Source organism: Hyperolius riggenbachi, chromosome 8 (assembly GCF_040937935.1).
Source record: "Hyperolius riggenbachi isolate aHypRig1 chromosome 8, aHypRig1.pri, whole genome shotgun sequence".
Classification (NCBI taxonomy): domain Eukaryota; kingdom Metazoa; phylum Chordata; class Amphibia; order Anura; family Hyperoliidae; genus Hyperolius; species Hyperolius riggenbachi.
In genome coordinates this window covers 80,990,237-81,009,168 of record NC_090653.1, presented here as the reverse complement: position 1 = coordinate 81,009,168, position 18,932 = coordinate 80,990,237, and the positions used below count along the sequence as shown (strand labels likewise).

Below are 18,932 nucleotides of genomic sequence, written 5' to 3'. Positions count from 1 at the left end.
AAATAAAAACTCGAGATGCTAGCATAATATTGCCCCTGTTTAACTCTCTAGTAGAAGCAGTAAAGTGTTGTACCGTGTTAGCCATGAGTAAAAGCAAGAAGTTTTGAATCAGGATGATACCATTTATTGGCTAACTTAGAGATGGATAAACAGTGAGCTTTCGACTTATAAAAAGCCTTCGTCGGACTGGTTCCTTACCAAAACTGAAAATTGTGGCATTTAAAACCCATCGTGTGCTGGTACGATGGGTTTTAAATGCCACAATTCTTTTAATTTAAATTTTTCTATCTTTTCATTCATTTTTGTGCCATATGCTGTGTAAGATGGAATTCACTGTCACTATTCATTTTATTTGCTTTCATGTGCTGGCTTTAAATGCCACAATTCTCTTAAGCTTAGAATTAATGGTGCATGTAACCAGGCCAGTTACAATTGGAATTAGGAATTTACGATGTCTCTTCATCACCAGAGTCTGCTTTATGTCATGTTGAGGATTCTATTGATCTTATCAATTTAGATAGGATGCCTGGGAAAGCCTCCTCAGTAACAGTTAAGCTGGCCATACACTAGGCCGATTCCCGCCAGATCGACAGCAGATTCGATCACTAGGATCGAATCTGCTGTCACATCGTTCCCGCTACACGCCGAATTTCGATCTATTTCGTCCGATCCCGTCGATCGCTCCGTGCGGAAAATTACCGTCGATCGCCCGCGGGCAGGGAGCGCGTCGCTAGCGGCGTTCGAGTGCCCGACGACCGACGCAATAGAGCCCGCATACATTACCTGCTCCGCCGGCGCGACTCACTCCGGTCAATGCTGCTCCGGCTCCGCGCTGGTCTCCGGGTCTTCACTTCTTCCTGCCCGGCAGGAAGTTTAAACAGTAGAGGGCGCTCTACTGTTTAAACTTCCTGCCGGGCAGGAGGAACTGAAGCATGCCGGAGACCAGAGCGGAGACGGAACAGCGGTGACCGGGGGCAGTCAAGCCGGCCGGAGCAGGTAATGTATGCGGGCAGGGGGAGCGGCGGCAGCACCACCACCACAGATTGTGAACGGTTTCAGGCTGAAATCGGTTCACAATCTGTTTGCAGTAAAGGTAGCCATACGATCCCTCTCTGATCAGATTCAATCAGAGAGGGATCTATCTGTTGGTCGAATCTGATGGCAAATCGACCAGTGTATGGCTACCTTAAAGGCATCTAATTACATTTATGTTTGATAAAGAATGTTTCTCCTCTGTATGTCAGTGTATATAAGCTGTGTTTTTCAGTTTAACTCTCTAGTAAGGCCACATGCATCTGGAATATGGAATTCAGTTCTGGGCACCACATTACAAAAAAGATATTGCAGTTTTAGCGCAAGTGCAGAGACGAGCAACAAAACTGATACGTGGGATGGAAGGTCTCGATTACCAAGAAAGGTTAGATAAACTGGGTTTATTTAGTCTAAAGAAAAGACGCCTTAGAGGAGATCTAATTAACATGTATAAATACATCAGAGGGCAATATAATAGCTTGGCGGATGAGCTTTTTGTCCCTAGGCCTTCTCAAAGGACTAGAGGACATGATCTGCGCATGGAGGAAAAACGTTTTAGTCATTTATTTAGGAAAGGGTTCTTTACAGTAAGAGTGCATTGCCACAGGAAGTCGTTATGGCAAACTCTATACCTGCATTTAAAGGGGGCTTAGATTCTTTCCTTGCATTGAAAGACATCCATGGCTACAATTACTAGGTAATGCGTAATGATGTTGATCCAGCGATTTTATCTGATTGCCATCTGGAGTCGGGAAGAAATTTTTCCATTTTGGGGCTAATTGGACCATGCCTTGTAAGGGTTTTTCCGCCTTCCTCTGGATCAACAGGGATATGTGAGGGAGCAGGCTGGAGGTGTACTTTGTACTGGTTGATCTCGATGGACGTATGTATTTTTTCAACCAAAATAACTATGTAACATCAGCGGTGACTAGAAAACTGTCCTTATTAATTACCATACTATTTAAAATCTTAATTAGCTCTCTAGAATCCTTCAGATAGGAGTGAACCTTGATCACCAGTGGTTGCAGCAAACCGTATACAAATTCTCAGAGTCTGGAAGTTACAGAGCCAATTCCACTAACTATAGGCCTCCCGGGCGGATTCGTACAGTTTGTATGAATTTTCGGTAAAGCGTATATTACCGGAGTTCTATAGTAAGTTGGCGTCAAATATTCAGCTTCTTTCTCCAAAAGTACTCCACTTTCTTTCCCTCTCTTCGCCAATTCTGTTAATTAATTCATAAATCGAGGGCCAGGGTCTCCATTAAGTTTTTTTACACGTTACCTCTTCCTTTAGAATGTTGTCCATCATCTTCTCATATTGTCCTTTTGACAGAATCACAATCCCCCCCCCCCCCCCCCCCTTATCTGCTGGTTTTATAATTAATTATTTTCTGTCAGTGATATTCTTGATAGCTTTCTGCGTCTGATTTTGCTTTCTTATTTGTTTAGTTTTCATATTCATTATATCCTGATTAATCAGCTTATTAAAGGTTTCGATTTCATGATGATTACCATGGGGGGGGGGGGGGGGGGCTGTAGGTCAAGTTATTTTTAAGACCATTGATAAGGTAAGGTCGGTTCAAACTCGTGTCAACCGTATTTGTAGTTGGAGCACTATTACTGGAAAAGTATTTTCGCAAATGTAGCTTTCTAACAAATTTTTGGGCATCTATAAAGGTTCCAGTTTTGTTGAGGGATTTGCCAGGGGCATATTTCATGCCTTTATCCAGCAATTCAATCTCTTCAGGGTTAAGATCTATTTTACTGAGGTTGAGATCTAGACATATAGTACTCATAGGGCTTGTCTTTGTGGACTTTTAGTGTGTATATTCAGTATTCCCTAGTACATATTTCTTCTCGGGTAATGTGTATCTAATACTTTTAGTCATAGACCCTGAACAAGCATGCAGATCGGATGTCTATGACAAATTTGACAAGATTAGCTGCATGCTTGTTTCAGGTGTGTGATTTAGACCCGACTGACCAGAAAGATCAGCAGCACTGCCAGACAACTGGCATTGTTTAAAAGGGAACAAATGGCAGCTTGCATAGGTCTCTCATAGGTTCCTTTTAATGGAAGTGTGTGTCTGTAGGTTTTAGTAGTTGGAATCCCTGGCCAGTCATAAATGGAAAACACTTAGGGCCCGTTTCCACTCTCGCGGAAACGGCCGCGAATCCGCAGAGTTTCCCCGCAGGCAAATCGCGCGGGGAAACTCTGCCATAGGGGATAACGGCGCCGCCGGCCGAATCGCTTGCAGTAGCGATTCGGCCGGAAACCCCCACAGAATTCGCGGCGGAGGCTGCGATTCCCATAGCCGTGCATGGCACGGCTGATGGGAATCGCCTGCGATCCCGCCCACCCGCTCAGTGCCGGCGTGCGTCTACGAGACGCACGCCGCACTAGTGGAAACGAGCCCTTAGAGACTTCCTTATAAAGGGGAGAACAGGTCTTATTCTGCTACTGCTACATAAATGACTAATGAATTTAGCACTGTATTTATGTATATAGCACCTACTTAGTAGTTTTACATGGTCTACCTTTACCACTATGTGTCTGCAGACTTAGCAAGTCATTTACTGAGGGTCTAGCACAGGCATGGGCAAGCTTGGCCCTCCAGCTGTTAAAGGGAGTGTTCAGGGAGGGTGGGTAAAAAATAAAAATCAATTCCCACTTACCTGGGGCTTCCTCCAGCCCGTGGCAGGCAGGAGGTGCCCTCGCCGCCGCTCCGCAGGCTCCCGGTGGTCTCCGGTGGCCGACCCGACCTGGCCAGGCCGGCTGCCAGGTCGGGTTCTTCTGCGCTCCAAGGCCCGGAACTTCTGCGTCCCACGCCGGCGCTCTGACGTCATCGGAGCCTGCGGAGCGGCGGCGAGGGCACCTCCTGCCTGCCACGGGCTGGAGGAAGCCCCAGGTAAGTGGAAATTGATTTTTATTTTTTACCCACCCTCCCTGAACCTTTCCTTTAAGGAACTGCAAGTCCCACAATGCATTGCAGGAGTCTGACAGCCACGGTCATGACTCATAAAAGCAAATGCATTGTGGGGTTTTAAATGAACAATCAACGTTTATTCTTCAGTGTTCAAATTTCTTCTAGATTGCAGACAGGTACCACAAGAACCACATACAGGACTCCACATCAAAACCTATCTTCCATGGATGCGCTTCAGCGTCCAGGGTCTCGTTTAGGAGAACAGATCTACTGTTCCTTACAGATTGCGTTTTGACTTTACCTATTAATCTACAATTGATATGTGTATGTACTGGGTGCCTCTGAGGAAGCGGTCTTTGGCCGTGAAACACGTATCAGGCAGTCCTTTGTTTTGATGTGGAGTCCTGTATGTGGTTCTTGTGGTACCTGTCTGCAATCTAGAATAAATTTGAATACTGAAGAATAAACGTTGATTGTTCATTTAAAACCCCGTTATATTGCATGCGTATTGTATAGGACATTGTTTAAGGGGTGGAACTACACTATTGCTGTTTTAAGTGATTGTGAATTGCTAAATGCATTGTGGGACTTGTAGTTCCGTAACAACTGGAGGGCCGAGTTTGCCCATGCCTGGTCTAGCACGTTGATATATACTGGAAGTCAGCTGATAGCAGTGCCCATCTTAGTGACTTGCGGTTAATTTGTATGGTGAGGTCGTATGAGGGATAGCTACACCCCACTCCAATACACTTTAGGAGTGGCGGGGATCAGCAAAGACCCCCCAATATTGACTTGTCTGTACGTCCTATTGAACCTAGCAGACATCTGTAACAAACTTAGAGGTGTGCACTGACACTGGCAACCTCTTTTTATGCTTTTTATTTTTACATTAGATACTTACCTGTGTCTTGTACCTGTAGGGCTGGTCCAGACGGACCTCCAGTGCATAATTATATTTTTCCCTGGTACGCTTCGGAGAGTGGGCTTTTTTCAGTACAGGAAGAGCTAAGAAACTTAAGTTGTTATCTATGCAAAAGAGCTTCTCTGAGCTCTCCAACCCAATTCGGGTCAGAGACAGTCTTGTTTTCTGAAGCACTAATGAATAAAAAACAGTGAGAGGCAGCTTCACATAAGGTTTTACTGCAGGGAAGTTCAAAGAGCCATTAGCCCTGCTCTGTTTAACATACAGTGTGTGGTTTGTAATTGCAAATATGACAGAATGATGCAATGTTATAAAAAACAAAACAAAAAACTATATAACTGAAAATAAAAATAACAGACTCTTTTTCTTTGCAATCAATGTTCTATAAAATATCTACACATACAATTCATTATATTATAAGTTTTTTTTTCACTTCAGTGTCACTTTAATTAGACTTGTTTATAGGAGAAAGAGACCTTGTTACTGGTATCGTGCTGTAATATGTACGAACAGAGGCGCCAAGCAGAGTAAAACAATGTTCTAAAAATGATAAAAAGTGGGAAGTCGAGGTGGACTTACCTCCCTCTGGTAGTGGACAAATACTCAAATGCGGAGTAAAAAATATACAATTTATTCACAGCTCCATAAAATCGCAACGCGTTTCGTGGTCAACAATCCCGCTTCATCAAGCAGTACAGGAGCATATAAAACTGGTTCAGGTCCATAAAGCGTGTGAATAAATTGTATATTTTTTACTCTGCATTTGAGTATATGTCCACTACCAGAGGGAGGTAAGTCCACCTCGACTTCCCTCTTTTTTATCATTTTTAGAACATTGTTTTACTCTGCTTGGCGCCTCTGTTCGTACATATTACAGCACGATTAAGTCCACCCCTGGTGGAGGGGTTCTTTCCCCATTTTCCTATCTACAGAGAGCGACTTTTATACCTGAGTGGGGTCAGGTACTAATACTCCCCACCTGCCTGTCAAGTGGTTACCTGATGGTAACCCACCTTTGTGAGTATAAGAACATTTGACATTACATTATATATTGAGCTTACCAGACAATATTGCACTATTGGGCTTTTGGTGTCCTCTGTTTTGTTTTCATTGTTACTGGTATCGTCTCTTCTCTATTCCAGCGGCTGATATGGCCTCTCTGGCAGAGTTGGTGTTGGGCTGTCGCTGTGAGATCCTCAGCGGAGGAATGGATGGAGAGAACAAACAGCGAATCCTGAGTCACCTCATGTCTGGGCTGCCGATACTCATCCCGTATCCTTCCCTGCAGGTCACACTGTGATCACCACATCAGATTTCATCCATTGTGTGTATAATGTCTGCACAAGCCATCTTTTCATGTGGTATACTTATTATTGCTGCTCCAATTTCTTATACCATGTCCTTACAGTTTCAGTACACTAGCTATCTTTTCATGTATATAACTTTATATTTTCCATTTCACCCGCAGGGCACTAGGCAGTGCATGAAAGTTAGCATTTTGCTGGATATGCATTTGTGCGTTTTCAGTGCGTTTGCGTTTTTGTTCCACACATGCAGGTTTTTTTTGCGTTTTGTGTGCGTTTTAATGTGTTTTCATATGCGTTTTGTTTGAGTTTTTGATACGTGTTTTATGCTAATCACTAGGAAGTCAACAGGAAGCGGAAATACATCATCAAACGTGTTTTTTTTTTTAAATGCACTAAAAACGCCCCAAAATGCAATACCTCTGTGTCACCATTGACATTCATTATGTGTGTTTTAGATGTGGTTTGGAAAAATATACAGCAAGTCCTGCGTTTTAAAAAACACACATAGCAGAATGCAAATCTATGCGTTTCTCCATGCGGCCCATTGACTTCCATTATGTGCGTTTTCCACAACGCTAGCGCTTCTGCCTAGTGTATTCCTACACGCACATGGCTATTTCACAAAAATGTAACGACAAAATCATTCCATTCCTTGTAACATGGCAACAGTGCTTTGTGGAAGAGATTGACTAAGGCCCCTTTTTCACGGGCACTTCATAAGCCGTGAAATGCCTCTCAAACTCTCACAACTGCTCGCTGCTGCCTGGTAACTGTTCACTGCTGCCTGGTAACTGCTCACTACTGCCTGGTAACTGCTTGCTGAGCACACAGTTCAACTGCCCATGGAAAAGAGGCCTAAAGGATATGTGTGGTGAAGAGCGGTGAAGTTTCAAGTGATCACCTGACTTACGGTACCTCCCTCTTTGTTTGTTATTACTCCCTGATGGTGATCAGCAGGCAACATTTCAAATCAGTGTCCACCTCAGAGTTTTCCCATTTGACAGGTAACTGGGGAGCTACTAATAACACTTTTAAAACACTAAAAAATGGACAGCTGCAAACTCTGCTGTACAAACATCGATTTGGATGTTTTAAAATACATAGACTGTACATTCCAGAATGTTTGCTCAATGGTAAATTTGTGATAGAAAAACACTTCACACCTTTATAAATGTACCTTTTTAATACTGCTGATGGCCATCAGGTGGCAGCAGAGCCCAATGGGAACTTTCATTTACAAAGGTCCAACATATTACAGTGCACTGAACAATAAATAGGAGTGCATATGATAAACCAGGATACATAACAAGTACATATCATGACACAGGAGGATTAGAAGACCTCGCCTAATTGAGCATAAAACCTAGAAGTTGGGGTAGTCCCTGGTTAATAAACGATAGGGACTGTAGGTTTGTTCTTAACCTGAATCCATTCTTAAATTGGAACACAGTGCCCTCTCTATTCCCCGCCTCATGTTTCCCTCTGTGTCATCTCTATTCCCTTGTGACTATAGTGACCCCCTCTGCGTTATCTCTGCTTCCCTCTGTGCCTCCTTATGTCCTCCCTGTGCCTTCTATGTCTGTCTGTGCTATCTATGCCCTCCCTGTGCCTTCTATGCCCCCCTGTGCCTCCTATATCCCCCCTGTACCTCCTATGTCTTCCCGTGCCTCCTATGTCCCCCCTGTACCTCCTATGTCTCCCCGTGCCTCCTATGCCCCCCTGTGCCTCCTATGCCCCCCTGTGCCTTCTATGCCCCCCTGTGCCTCCTGTGTCTCACTGTTCCTTCTATGCCCCTCTGTGCCTCCTGTGTCTCACTGTGCCTTCTATGCCCCCCTGTGCATCCTGTGTCCCCCCGTGCCTTCTATGCCCCCCTGTACCTCCTATGTCTGTCTGTGCCATCTATGCCCTTCCTGTGCCTCCTATATCCCTCCTGCACCTCCTATGCCCCCCTGTGCCTCCTATATCCCCCCTGTACCTCCTATGCCTCCCCGTGCCTCCTATGCCCCCCTGTGCCTTCTATGCCCCCCTGTGCATCCTGTGTCCCCCTGTGCCTTTTATGCCCCCCTGTGCATCCTGTGTCCCCCTGTGCCTTCTATGCCCTACTGTGCATCCTGTGTCCCCCTGTGCCTTCTATGCCCCCCTGTGCATCCTGTGTCCCCCTGTGCCTTCTATGCCCCCCTGTGCATCCTGTGTCCCCCTGTGCCTTCTATGCCCCCCTGTGCATCCTGTGTCCCCCTGTGCCTTCTATGCCCCCCTGTGCCTTCTATGCCCCCCCCCCCCCCGTGCATCCTGTGTCTCTCTGTGCCTTCTATGCCCCACTGTGCATCCTGTGTCTCTCTGTGCCTTCTATGCCCCCTGTGCATCCTGTGTCCCCCTGTGCCTTCTATGCCCCACTGTGCATCCTGTGTCTCTCTGTGCCTTCTATGCCCCCCTGTGCCTCCTGTGTATCACTGTGCATCCTGTGTCCCCCTGTGCCTTTTATGCCCCCCTCTTCATCCTGTGTCCCCCTGTGCCTCCTATGTCCCCCTGTGCCTTCTATGCCCCCCTGTGCTTCCTATGTCCTCCCTTTGCCTCCTGTGTCTCTCTGTGCCTTCTATGCCCCCATGTGCCTTCTATGCCCCCCTGTGCCTCCTATGTCTCCCTGTGCCTCCTATGTCCTCCCTGTGCCTCCTATGTCCTCCCTGTGCCTCCTGCGTCTCTCTGTGCCTTCTATGCCCCCCTGTGCCTCTTATGCCCTCATGCTTCTTGCTCACTCCCAACCCCGTTCCATTAGCAGAATAGGCACAGCAGAAGGCGCAGCAAGTGTCACATCTGCTTTGTGGGTGCCAGCAGCGTTCAGCAATGTCCTCTCTCCCTTCACTGTTCCCCTAGTGGAGCATGTGAGACTTTTGCTGCGGCTTCCCCTGCAAATACTCTGCTAAAGGAACGAAGCCAGGGGAGCGCAGGAGAGGTGGTCCCCGTTTGTATCGCAGGTCATTAGTATACTGGATGTTTGTAAGTCGGGGACTTCCTGTATAGAGTAGGAAAGGGAAATGGAACTGTGGATAGTTGGAGATTGTTGCTAATCATGCACCTTACATACACAGAAACAGCCAGTGATCTCCCACACAGGGCCAGCAAAACATTTTACCTGGATTACATCTCTAACCCGCTACCCATAGCCTGGAAATGCAGTGTTCGGAAACTCGATATCTACAGAATGCAGGGCCGGGCCGAGGCATAGGCTGGAGAGGCTCCAGCCTCAGGGCGCAGTGTAGGAGGGGGCGCAGAATTCATTCAGCTGTCATTCCTAATTGTGTTTGAAGCAGAAAGAAATAAGAAAAGGGGATACATGGCAGTGACTGCAAGCCAGATAACTAGATATTAAAGTGAACCTTAAGTGAGAAAAAAAAATTGAGTTTTACTCACCTGGGGCTTGCCTCAGCCCCCTGCAGCTGATCGGTGCCCACGACGAGTCGCTCTGATGCTCCGGGTCCCGCTGGCGGCTACTTCCGGTTTCGCCGTCAGGACCCGTCAGGCTGGGGAACGCGGCTGATACTACGCGTTCCCAGCCAAAATAGCACCCCTATGCGGCCATATGTCCGCATAGGCACCCGTATGCGGACATATGGCCGCATAGGGGTGCTATTTTGGCTGGGAACGCGTAGTATCAGCCGCGTTCCCCAGCCTGACGGGTCCTGACGGCGAAACCGGAAGTGGCCGCCAGCGGGACCCGGAGCATCAGAGCGACTCGTCGTGGGCACCGATCAGCTGCAGGGGGCTGAGGTAAGCCCCAGGTGAGTAAAACTCAATTTTTTTTTCTCACTTAAGGTTCACTTTAAGGTGTTGGGGAGGTTGTGGGCCCTGTGGCCCTCTTAGTCTAAAGCTAGCCACTAACGGTCTAATTTCTAGTGAAAAATCGTTCGAGCGATCAGAAATTCTGATCGGATTGGTTGTAAATAATCTCCATTGGTGGACACAATCGATTATGAACGAGTGAAAAAAATGTCGCCCGAATGAATTTTCATCGAACGAAAATTTGGATTTTCTTGGTGGTCGTGATAGATAGGAAGCAAAGATTAGTTAGTTGATGGTGTAGTGAACGATTTTTCGTCCGATCAGAATTTCTGATCGCTCGAACGATTTTTCGCTAGAAATTGGAACGTTAGTGGCCACCTTAATAGCAATCAGTGTGTGACGGCTGGGGTGGGAGGGATGGAGGGGCGCACTTTGGTGTCTCAGCCTTGGGTGCTGGAGGACCTTGTCCCGGCTCTGACAGAATGGTCAGGCTGCTTCTGCTACATGATATCATTCATCATTCAGTGTGTAAGTCAGGTGTGGATAGTGCTGGAACAGGAGGGGACGGCTAGAAAGTTTCCGTATAGTCCACTGTATTTTACAACTTCTTAATGATTTGTACAGATATGATGAGGACTTCAATCATGAGCCGTGCCAGAGGAATGGACACCGAGCACACTGGGCAGTGATCTCAGGTATGGGGGATATACAGCAGCTGTATCACAGACTCACTCATGCTGGCATAGTGCTCGGCCCTCTCGCCTTGTAGTGCTGGATTCCTGGTGCAAATTCCAGCCAGGGCACTATCTACATGGAGTTTGTATGTTCTTCCCGTGTCTGCCTGGGTGTCCTCCGGGCACTCCAGTTTCCTCCAACATCCCACAAACGTACAGATAAGTTAATTGGCTTCCCATAAAGTGGCCCTAGACTACTATACTTACATAGACATATGACTCAATAAGGGACAGTTAAAGGGAGCCCGAGGTGAGAGGTATATAGAGGCCACCATATTAATTTCCTTTTAAACAATACCAGTTGCCTGGCAGTCCTGCTGATCCTCTGCCTATAATACTTTTAGCCATAGACCCTGAACAAGCATGCAGCAGATCAGTCCTACCAGATTAGCTGCATGCTTGTTTCTGGTGTATTTCGGACACTACTGCAGCCAAATAGATCAGCAGGGCTGTTTAAAAGGAAATAAATATGGCATGCTTCATTTTTACAATAATTATGTATAAATGATTTAGTCAGTGTTTGCCCATTGTAAAATCTTTTAAATCCCTGATTTACATTCTGACATTTATTACATGGTGACAGTTTTACTGTTGGCAGGTGATGTAGCTGCTGCAGGCTTTTTTGGCAGTTGGAAACAGCTGTAAACAGCTATTTCCCACAATGCAGCAAGGTTCCCAGACAGGAAACTGCCAAGAGTACCACAGTCCTCAGACTTTCTTGTGGGAGGGGTTTCACCACAATATCAGTCATACAGAACCCCTGATGGTCTGTTTGTGAAAAGGAATAGATTTCGCATGTAAAAGGGGGTATCGGCTACTGATTGGGATAAAGTTCAATTCTTGGTCGGAGTTTCTCTTTAAGTGACTACACAATATTCTGTATATACACTCTGTACAGCGCAAGTAAATTATAATAATTCATACAACACCATGCTAGTTATCACTACAGTGAATTGTATCATCATATATGGAGAGCATACACAGTTCTTTTTGTCTCTGAAGCGAGTTTCTGTTACCTGTAGATGGTTGATGGAGCCTTTTCCATATCCTCCAGGATCCACCAGAGTCTTCCCACGTCCTCCTCCAAACCATCACCACTGCCAGGGACCCTCTGAAAGTGTGCATCCACGCTCCCGGCCACGAACTAGCGCCCACGCCCGCACAGTAGCACAAGGCCACTCGTGCATGGCTACTGCTCATACATGCATGGGCAGTGCTACACTGGGGCATGCTGGGGCACTGGCCCCCCTGGTAAGCACTGTTTCCAGGCTCCAGCAGCATACAGTTAAAAGGATAGGGTCTATAAAAACCGCTCCATGCCAGCCTGAGTCTGTAGGCGTTAAGTAAACCTAGGTCTTATCTATGTCAGAAAATAGTGAGATAGAAAGGGCAAGTGGGTATAACCCGGTTGAGCACAAATCACAGATAATGAGTACTATATCAAAAAACTTTATTAATCCAAATATATAGATATCATTAAAAAGACAGTAACATTTAAAAATGTGCCCGCCCCGCACCCCCAGCAACCTCCCCAACCTGGATACTCGGCTGACTGACCTAAACCTGCTAACTGATGTATACTTCCATTGTAACTGATCAGTGTAATAATGCTCCAACTATACAGCCCCTATGTTAATTTAATACAGGGTGTCATGCCCATAAATTCTCAAAACAAAAAATATATAGCTCGGGTTAGTCCTTGAACAGAATTTGAAACACTGTGGTGGAGGAACACCCAGTGGTGGTCCTCTGATAGATCACATGCATTGCATTACAGACACCACAATAGCACAATCTCAGCAAATCCAGTATGGTAGGTCTGTATAGTAATGATCTGGTTAGTTGGCAGCAGAAAGCCTAAAGTTCCATGTGAGGCAAGGTTAGTGTAGCAAGAATATTGCATCAGCAGCTGAAACAATGTAGCAGATCCAGCCCTGCACAGGCTTACAGCAAGCAGGTCTAGTATTCATGCATAGGTATGGTTAGTCTGTGTGACACCAGCCTGATTCACCATCAATAAAAGAACAGCGTTGTTCCATGCAGAGCCAACAAAGTACAGCAGGATTACTTATCCACAGCCGCCAATCATGCAAAGATGTTAGTCCAGCCAAAGGATAGAGCACATATGCCACAGAACACAGTCTGTATCAGGGCGGCCTGCTCCGTGTGGCTGAGATGCAGGCAAGAAGATAGCATCAGGCAGGCATGCTGATCAAAGTTCATGTCCCAGAGGGACTAGCTTACGTGTCCCAAGAGTGGCTACTTCGTGCTGGTGATGGACAGTTGTCTATGGGATCAAGCTGGAGTGCTGGTTTAGCCAAAGGATCCAAAGACTGTCGCTGAGTCCACGTGTGGGAGGAAGATAGAGGCCGGGACGCAGCACATGCGTCCTCTAAGGTCTTATCTATTTGCCATAAATACCTCACAATCCTTGCAAGATCCCTTGTAATTAATGTATCTGGATGACACTTATATTTGCACACAAAAAAAAAACTCTCTACCTCCTTCTGACTGTATGTTCTAACATTGTCAGTCAACAGGAATAGAGTCTGAAGAAGGCTTACGAGCTGAAAGCTTACTGTTTTTTTTTTTAATAAGCACATAAATTAGAGCTTGTATTTTACAGACAGGAAGTCTTGAATCAGGTATCTGGATTCAAAACTTCCTGTCTGTAAACTACAAGCTCTAGTGTCCAGCAATGCGAACCAGAGACGAAGCACCCTCCTGTATTTTACCATATATATCAATGGGAACATGACAGTAAACACCTACCCTCCTCTCTGTTTCATTCTTCTCTGCTAAATCTGCCTGTTATCAGCCGTGATAAGAATCCTCAACTGAGTATTCTTGCTTTTCCCAGAATGATTATAGCTGAGTCAGTCTTCTGTGATGTCTTTTCAAGCCCAAGTCTGCCCCCTTGTGGCTCTGCTTTGCTGCTATTTATCCTCAAATTTTATCACCTGAGTTAGGCAAAAAATATCTAAAGCTTGCCATACAAACATTGATTTTGATCACCCAAATGGGCCCCACCAGCCAGCCACCCAAAAAAAATTGAAGCTGGAGCTGCCACTGCATGCATGGGCCATCTGGTGCCTGCGCAGTGGGGTCACCCTCGTGCACAGATGCAAGCACAGCTGTGTGAAACCTTTTTTGAACACACACCACACCACACCCCATATTCAGTGCACAATCTTATGAGCCCCCGTTTATGTACTACCCATTACATTAGCCTGTAGTTTATTTGCAGCTCCACTGAAAGAGAAGCTCATAAGGATACATAAGGACTAAGGAATTTGTAGTCCATGACATACCACTGGCAGCCCTCAGAAAAATGAGTGCAGAAATCCCATCCCCTCATAATATCTGCACCCTATATTATGTTTCAGTTTTCTAGTGCCCAGGTACATGTGATCCCTCACTTATAGATCATTAGATGTGCCTTAAATTAACAGGCTCTAATGTGCTCCTAAGTGATTCTAAACACAATGCCCTGACACACAAGTTGTAAATATCTTGCCATTGCACACAAGCTGTTTCACAATACCCTGCAGCCAATAACACAATATTAATAAGGCAAAGTCTGAACTCTGTCAGATCACTGTCTCCTAAAAACTGGCATGCCAAACAATAGCAGTTGTTATGTTGGTCTCCTAGTGAGCTGGCATGGAGGATAGCAGAAGCCAGAGTTGGATCTAGCTCAGTGGACCACTGAAAGGAGGCTGCTGATGTTGGGACTCCTGTACATACACTAGATTTTCACCTGAAATGATCACAAACACAAATCTTCTGTTCATACGTAGCCGTAAAGTGAACCTTAACTGAGCCATGAAAAAAAAGCTTCCCCCAGCTCCCTGCAAAGTCCTGTGCCAGCGCCATCTCAAACCGATCCTCCGGTTCCCCGCAGGCAGCTAGTTTTGGTCTCGGTAGTGCGCCTGCGCAGCTCTGGCTGCACGCGTACTCAGTTGTGCTCCCGTGGCTGTGGCCATCCTGTTTTGCGCAGGACGGCCACAGCGGAGGGAGTGAGGTCGAGTACATGTGCAGCCAGAGCCACGGGGAATTGGAGGATCGGTTGGAGATGGCGCGGGCACAGGACATTTGCAGGGGGCTGGGGGAAGCCCCAGGTAAGTGACAATTTTTTTTCATTGCTCAATTAAAGTTCCCTTTAAAGGATACAAAAATGAAAATCAGATTTACTTACCTGGGACTTTCTCCAGCCCCTGGAAGCCTGTGTGTCCCTCGCCGCAGCTCTGCTCCCAGCCGGTCTCCTGTGGTCCCCAGGAGACCGGCAGTTGCCAACCCAGCCAGATCAGTGGCCTCTGTACTGCACCTGTGCAAAACGCTTCCGGCCATTGGAGAGCAAGCGGCGAGACTGGCGACAGTGTAAAGACACAGAGGCTGGCGATATTATGCAGAATGTGCCTCAGTGTCTTATATTGATTGCAGAAACCTACCTCGGGTTTTCTTTAAGGAACTATGAGTCCCACAATGCTTTGTGGGAGTCTGAGAGCCACAGTCACGATTCATAAAGGCATATGCATTGTGGGACTTGTAGTTCCTCCACAGCTGGAGAGCCACGTTTGCAGATCAATGATCTCAGGTGACTATCCATTTTTTGTCCAGGTGTCTTCTCTGGCATTGTTGGCCATCAGACATGCTGGAAAACCATACCTGGCTGCTATTCCTATTATTGTGTGGCAAGTGGCTCCTGCCCAGTCTTTACTCTCTATGAGCTGCGTGTTTAGACACAGATTGTGTAACTTGGAACAATGACAATTATTTTGAGTCTAAGGTGTTTACTTAGATAGTTAGTTTTGGGCACTGTTGCCAAGTGCGCACAGAGGTCTTTCAACAACTAGCTAGTAGTCAAATATGTTTTAAAATCATGACTGATTGCTATCGTTATGTAAAGCCAGAGGCGCCTACAGCTTGCTCATGTGCTTCTGCGCCCCTCTTCTCTCCACAGAGCTGAACACGCTGCTCGGCTGGAAGCCAAAGAGCATGCCTGTACAGCTATCGTTCCAAAACTACATCAGTTAGACTTGTACAAACATCAGACTTCCTTTGCCTGAATCTGTTGTTTGTGATCATTTTGGGTGGATGTGATATGTGCACAAGCTAGGCCATCCCTGGGAATAGTATTCAGCATCTGATATTTTTTTCCACTGTAGCAGTGCATGCTGTGTACAGCCGAGCCCCAGGCAAATGGCTACATGCACAGCTGTGACATGGGAGTTGTCCTACCTAGCTGAAAATGTCTAATTTTGTCCACCTAAATGTACAGTGTACAGTTTGCCTTTTAAAAACAAAAAAGATATTTGTGATAGAGATGGTACACTAGGCTTAATTTATTCTTACCTGAGGCTTCTCCCAGCCCCATAAGCAGCTCTGAGTCCCTTGTCGTCCTCCTCGCCTCGATAACCCGCTATGACTCCCGGTAATCTGGGCAGTCGCAGCCTTCTGCACATGCGCGGCTTAACCATGTGAGCACCCCTTGTCACTCTCCTGACCCCTGGAGCGTTCTGCGCTTACACAGTACTACTGTGCAGGTGCAGAACGCTCCAAGGGACGGTAGCGGGGCTGAGCCGCGCATGCGCAGCAGACCTCGACTGGCTGTGACTGACCGGATTACTGGCAAGGAGGACAGCGATGTACTCAGTGCTGCTCATGGGGCTGGAGGAAGCCCCGGCTAAGTATAAATTTAGCATAGTGTTGAATCTCTGGTACACTTTAACCACTTCACCACCGAGGGGTTTGTCCCCTTATGGACCAGCGCAATTTTCACCTCTCAGCACTCCTTCCATTCATACTGGCATGCTGGCAACTGAAACTGTAGTTGTCCTCAGCAGGTTTTGGTGCATGAATTGTTATGTACAAATTTTTTTTTTTTTGGGGGGGGGGGGGGGATGTAAAACTTGCACTAGGGCCCATAACTTCTTAGCTACGCCACTGTGGCATGATGCATCACTCCTGAATATGCAGATTATCTCTTTATGCTCCTGACAGCAAAGCTGCACATCCAGAACTGCTGGTGTATAGTGATCCTGTAGCTAATACATTCTACAGAGCCACATCAATCCAACATGCAGACAGCTGGTTTCTGACTTTCTTTTCCTCAGTAGTGCATGACATGGATTGGTCTGGCTCTACTATGGGATACGGCTTGAACCAGTACTACAGAATAACCAGGTACGTCATGGTAACCCAGACCCGCTATAAATGTATAAAGGGCTAAAATAAACCCAACCCATGCATATTCAGAAGTGAAGCATCATGGGAAGTCTCTCTTAAAACTGAATTATCGCAAATACCTTATGTTTCAAGGAGGCAAAATTACATGTAGCTTTGCTCTTTATTAGAGGGCTTTTTGGTCTCTTTAGCCCTTTATACTGTATATTCCTGGTGGTTGTGGATCACTATGAGCTATCTGGATATTCTTGATTTTTGTCATGTCTGTAACTATACTATTGCAGGAATAATGATCACAAATCTTTGGGCAGGTAATAGGTTCTCATGTGTCGTATTTCAGCTGTCACACTCCATGAGAGATCTGTGATCTGTATTCAGCCATTTCCCTGGGGCTCAGCTGTACATATTGCTCACAGTTTGTAGAGTTGCGGGCGTAGGAAATGTTTCCACTCATCAGCAGCTGATAAGCTAATGGTAAAAGAATGCAGCCTACTAATGAAAAGAAAACTGGTGACATCAGTGAGGCGCTGTGATTTGTGCCTCCATCTTATCACTAACTACTGCCAAACCAATGTGCATACACACTCTTGACAGATGTCGCCCTTAGAAGATCAGACCTGATCCCCTTGGGTGACATCACTGGGCCGGGCTGCACACAGGTGTGTCAGCTGTGTAGCTCACAACGCGTTATGACGCTATGCTGGGGGGTGGAGGGAAGGCATGTGCATGATTTCACGTGGCGGGCGGGTGAGCGGCGTAAACAATAGGATCAGTCTTGTTTGGGGTGAGTAGATCCGCCTAGGGGATCAGTCAGGGGTTGCCGGCAGCCATACACACACCTATTGGCTGAGGCAGTTGTTATTGGCTGCCTCAGCCGACTTAAAGAGAAACTGAAGAGAAAAAAATATTATGATATGATTTGTATATGTAGTACAGCTAAGAAATAAAACATTAGGAACAGACATAAGTCTAATATTGTTTCCAGTGCAGGAAGAGTTAAGAAACTCCAGTTGTTATCTATGCAAAAGAGCCATTGAGCTCCAAGACTTTCAAAGTCACAGAGAGCTCTGTCTTCTGAAGCTTCTTATCTCAAGTGTCTGTCACTGTATTTTCTTTTTCTCTCCAGAGGACAGGTCAATAGTTCACTGGTCTGCTCTGTAAAATCATTTGCAATGCTGAGTAGTGTGCACACTGCAAATATTAGAGAATGATGCAATGTTATAAAAAAAAACACTATATACGGTAACTGAAAATAAAAATATGAGAATATTTTCTTTGCTACTAATGTTCTAGTAATTATCCGTACTACACAACCAATTCATTATACCATAATTTTTTTTTCTCGCTTCAGTGTCTCTTTAAGTCAGCCATGTGTATGAGGATTTTTGCAGCATTATCACATTGCCGTCACTTTTCTTTGACTAGATCACATGATTTACCTTTCAGGTGTTTTGCTTGGGCTGCAGAATGGATCCTTTATCCCAGACCCCGAGGTCTCTGATCTCTATCACCCACCACCAGGCACTCTGGCCCCAAACACAAGAGACATCGCACAGATCTTCCTGATCGCTAAACAGGGCAAAAGCCTCCGCTACCAGCTGTGGGAATACAGTTCTGTGAGCCGCAGCAACAGCCAGCTTCAGCAGCTCGACCCCAAGAGAGCCAGCGATGGCAATCCCTATGTATTGCCTGAAGGAGGCGTACAAGCTGGGCTCTGTGGAAAAACTGTTCTTCTCAAGCGCAGAGAGATCTGACCACACAGACTGAGCGATCTTTGTCTGAGGATTAATGACCGCAAACCAGCACAAAAATCCTAATGTTACACTATATGGTAAAATATTTTAACATTTGCAAATAAAAAATAATTTATATTTTCCATTAGAAGGATGCTGATTTTTCCCTCATTTCCTGCCATTGATGGCATACTAGGAAGTGAGGTAATTGCTTCGTCAGAGATACAGCCAGTATTAAAAACCCTGAGAGTTAAAGGGAACCTTAACTGAGAGGGATATGGATGTTTCCTTTTAAACAATACCAGTTGCCTG

The 18,932-nt window shown here is 46.0% G+C and overlaps 1 protein-coding gene across 3 annotated transcripts in view; it reads left to right on the top strand.

Annotated features, from left to right (window-relative positions):
• ACTMAP (actin maturation protease) overlaps positions 1 to 18,763 on the top strand; it is a 339,819-nt gene extending 321,056 nt beyond the window's left edge. For all 3 annotated transcript variants that reach the window (XM_068250795.1, XM_068250794.1, XM_068250792.1), the window contains 3 exons: positions 6,026 to 6,155; positions 10,592 to 10,662; positions 18,334 to 18,763. In XM_068250795.1, the coding sequence (XP_068106896.1) occupies positions 6,026 to 6,155; positions 10,592 to 10,662; positions 18,334 to 18,641 (509 nt within the window). In that variant the 3' untranslated portion in view covers positions 18,642 to 18,763. The remainder of the gene's footprint in view (positions 1 to 6,025; positions 6,156 to 10,591; positions 10,663 to 18,333) is intronic.
• The last annotated feature ends 169 nt before the right edge of the window (positions 18,764 to 18,932 follow it).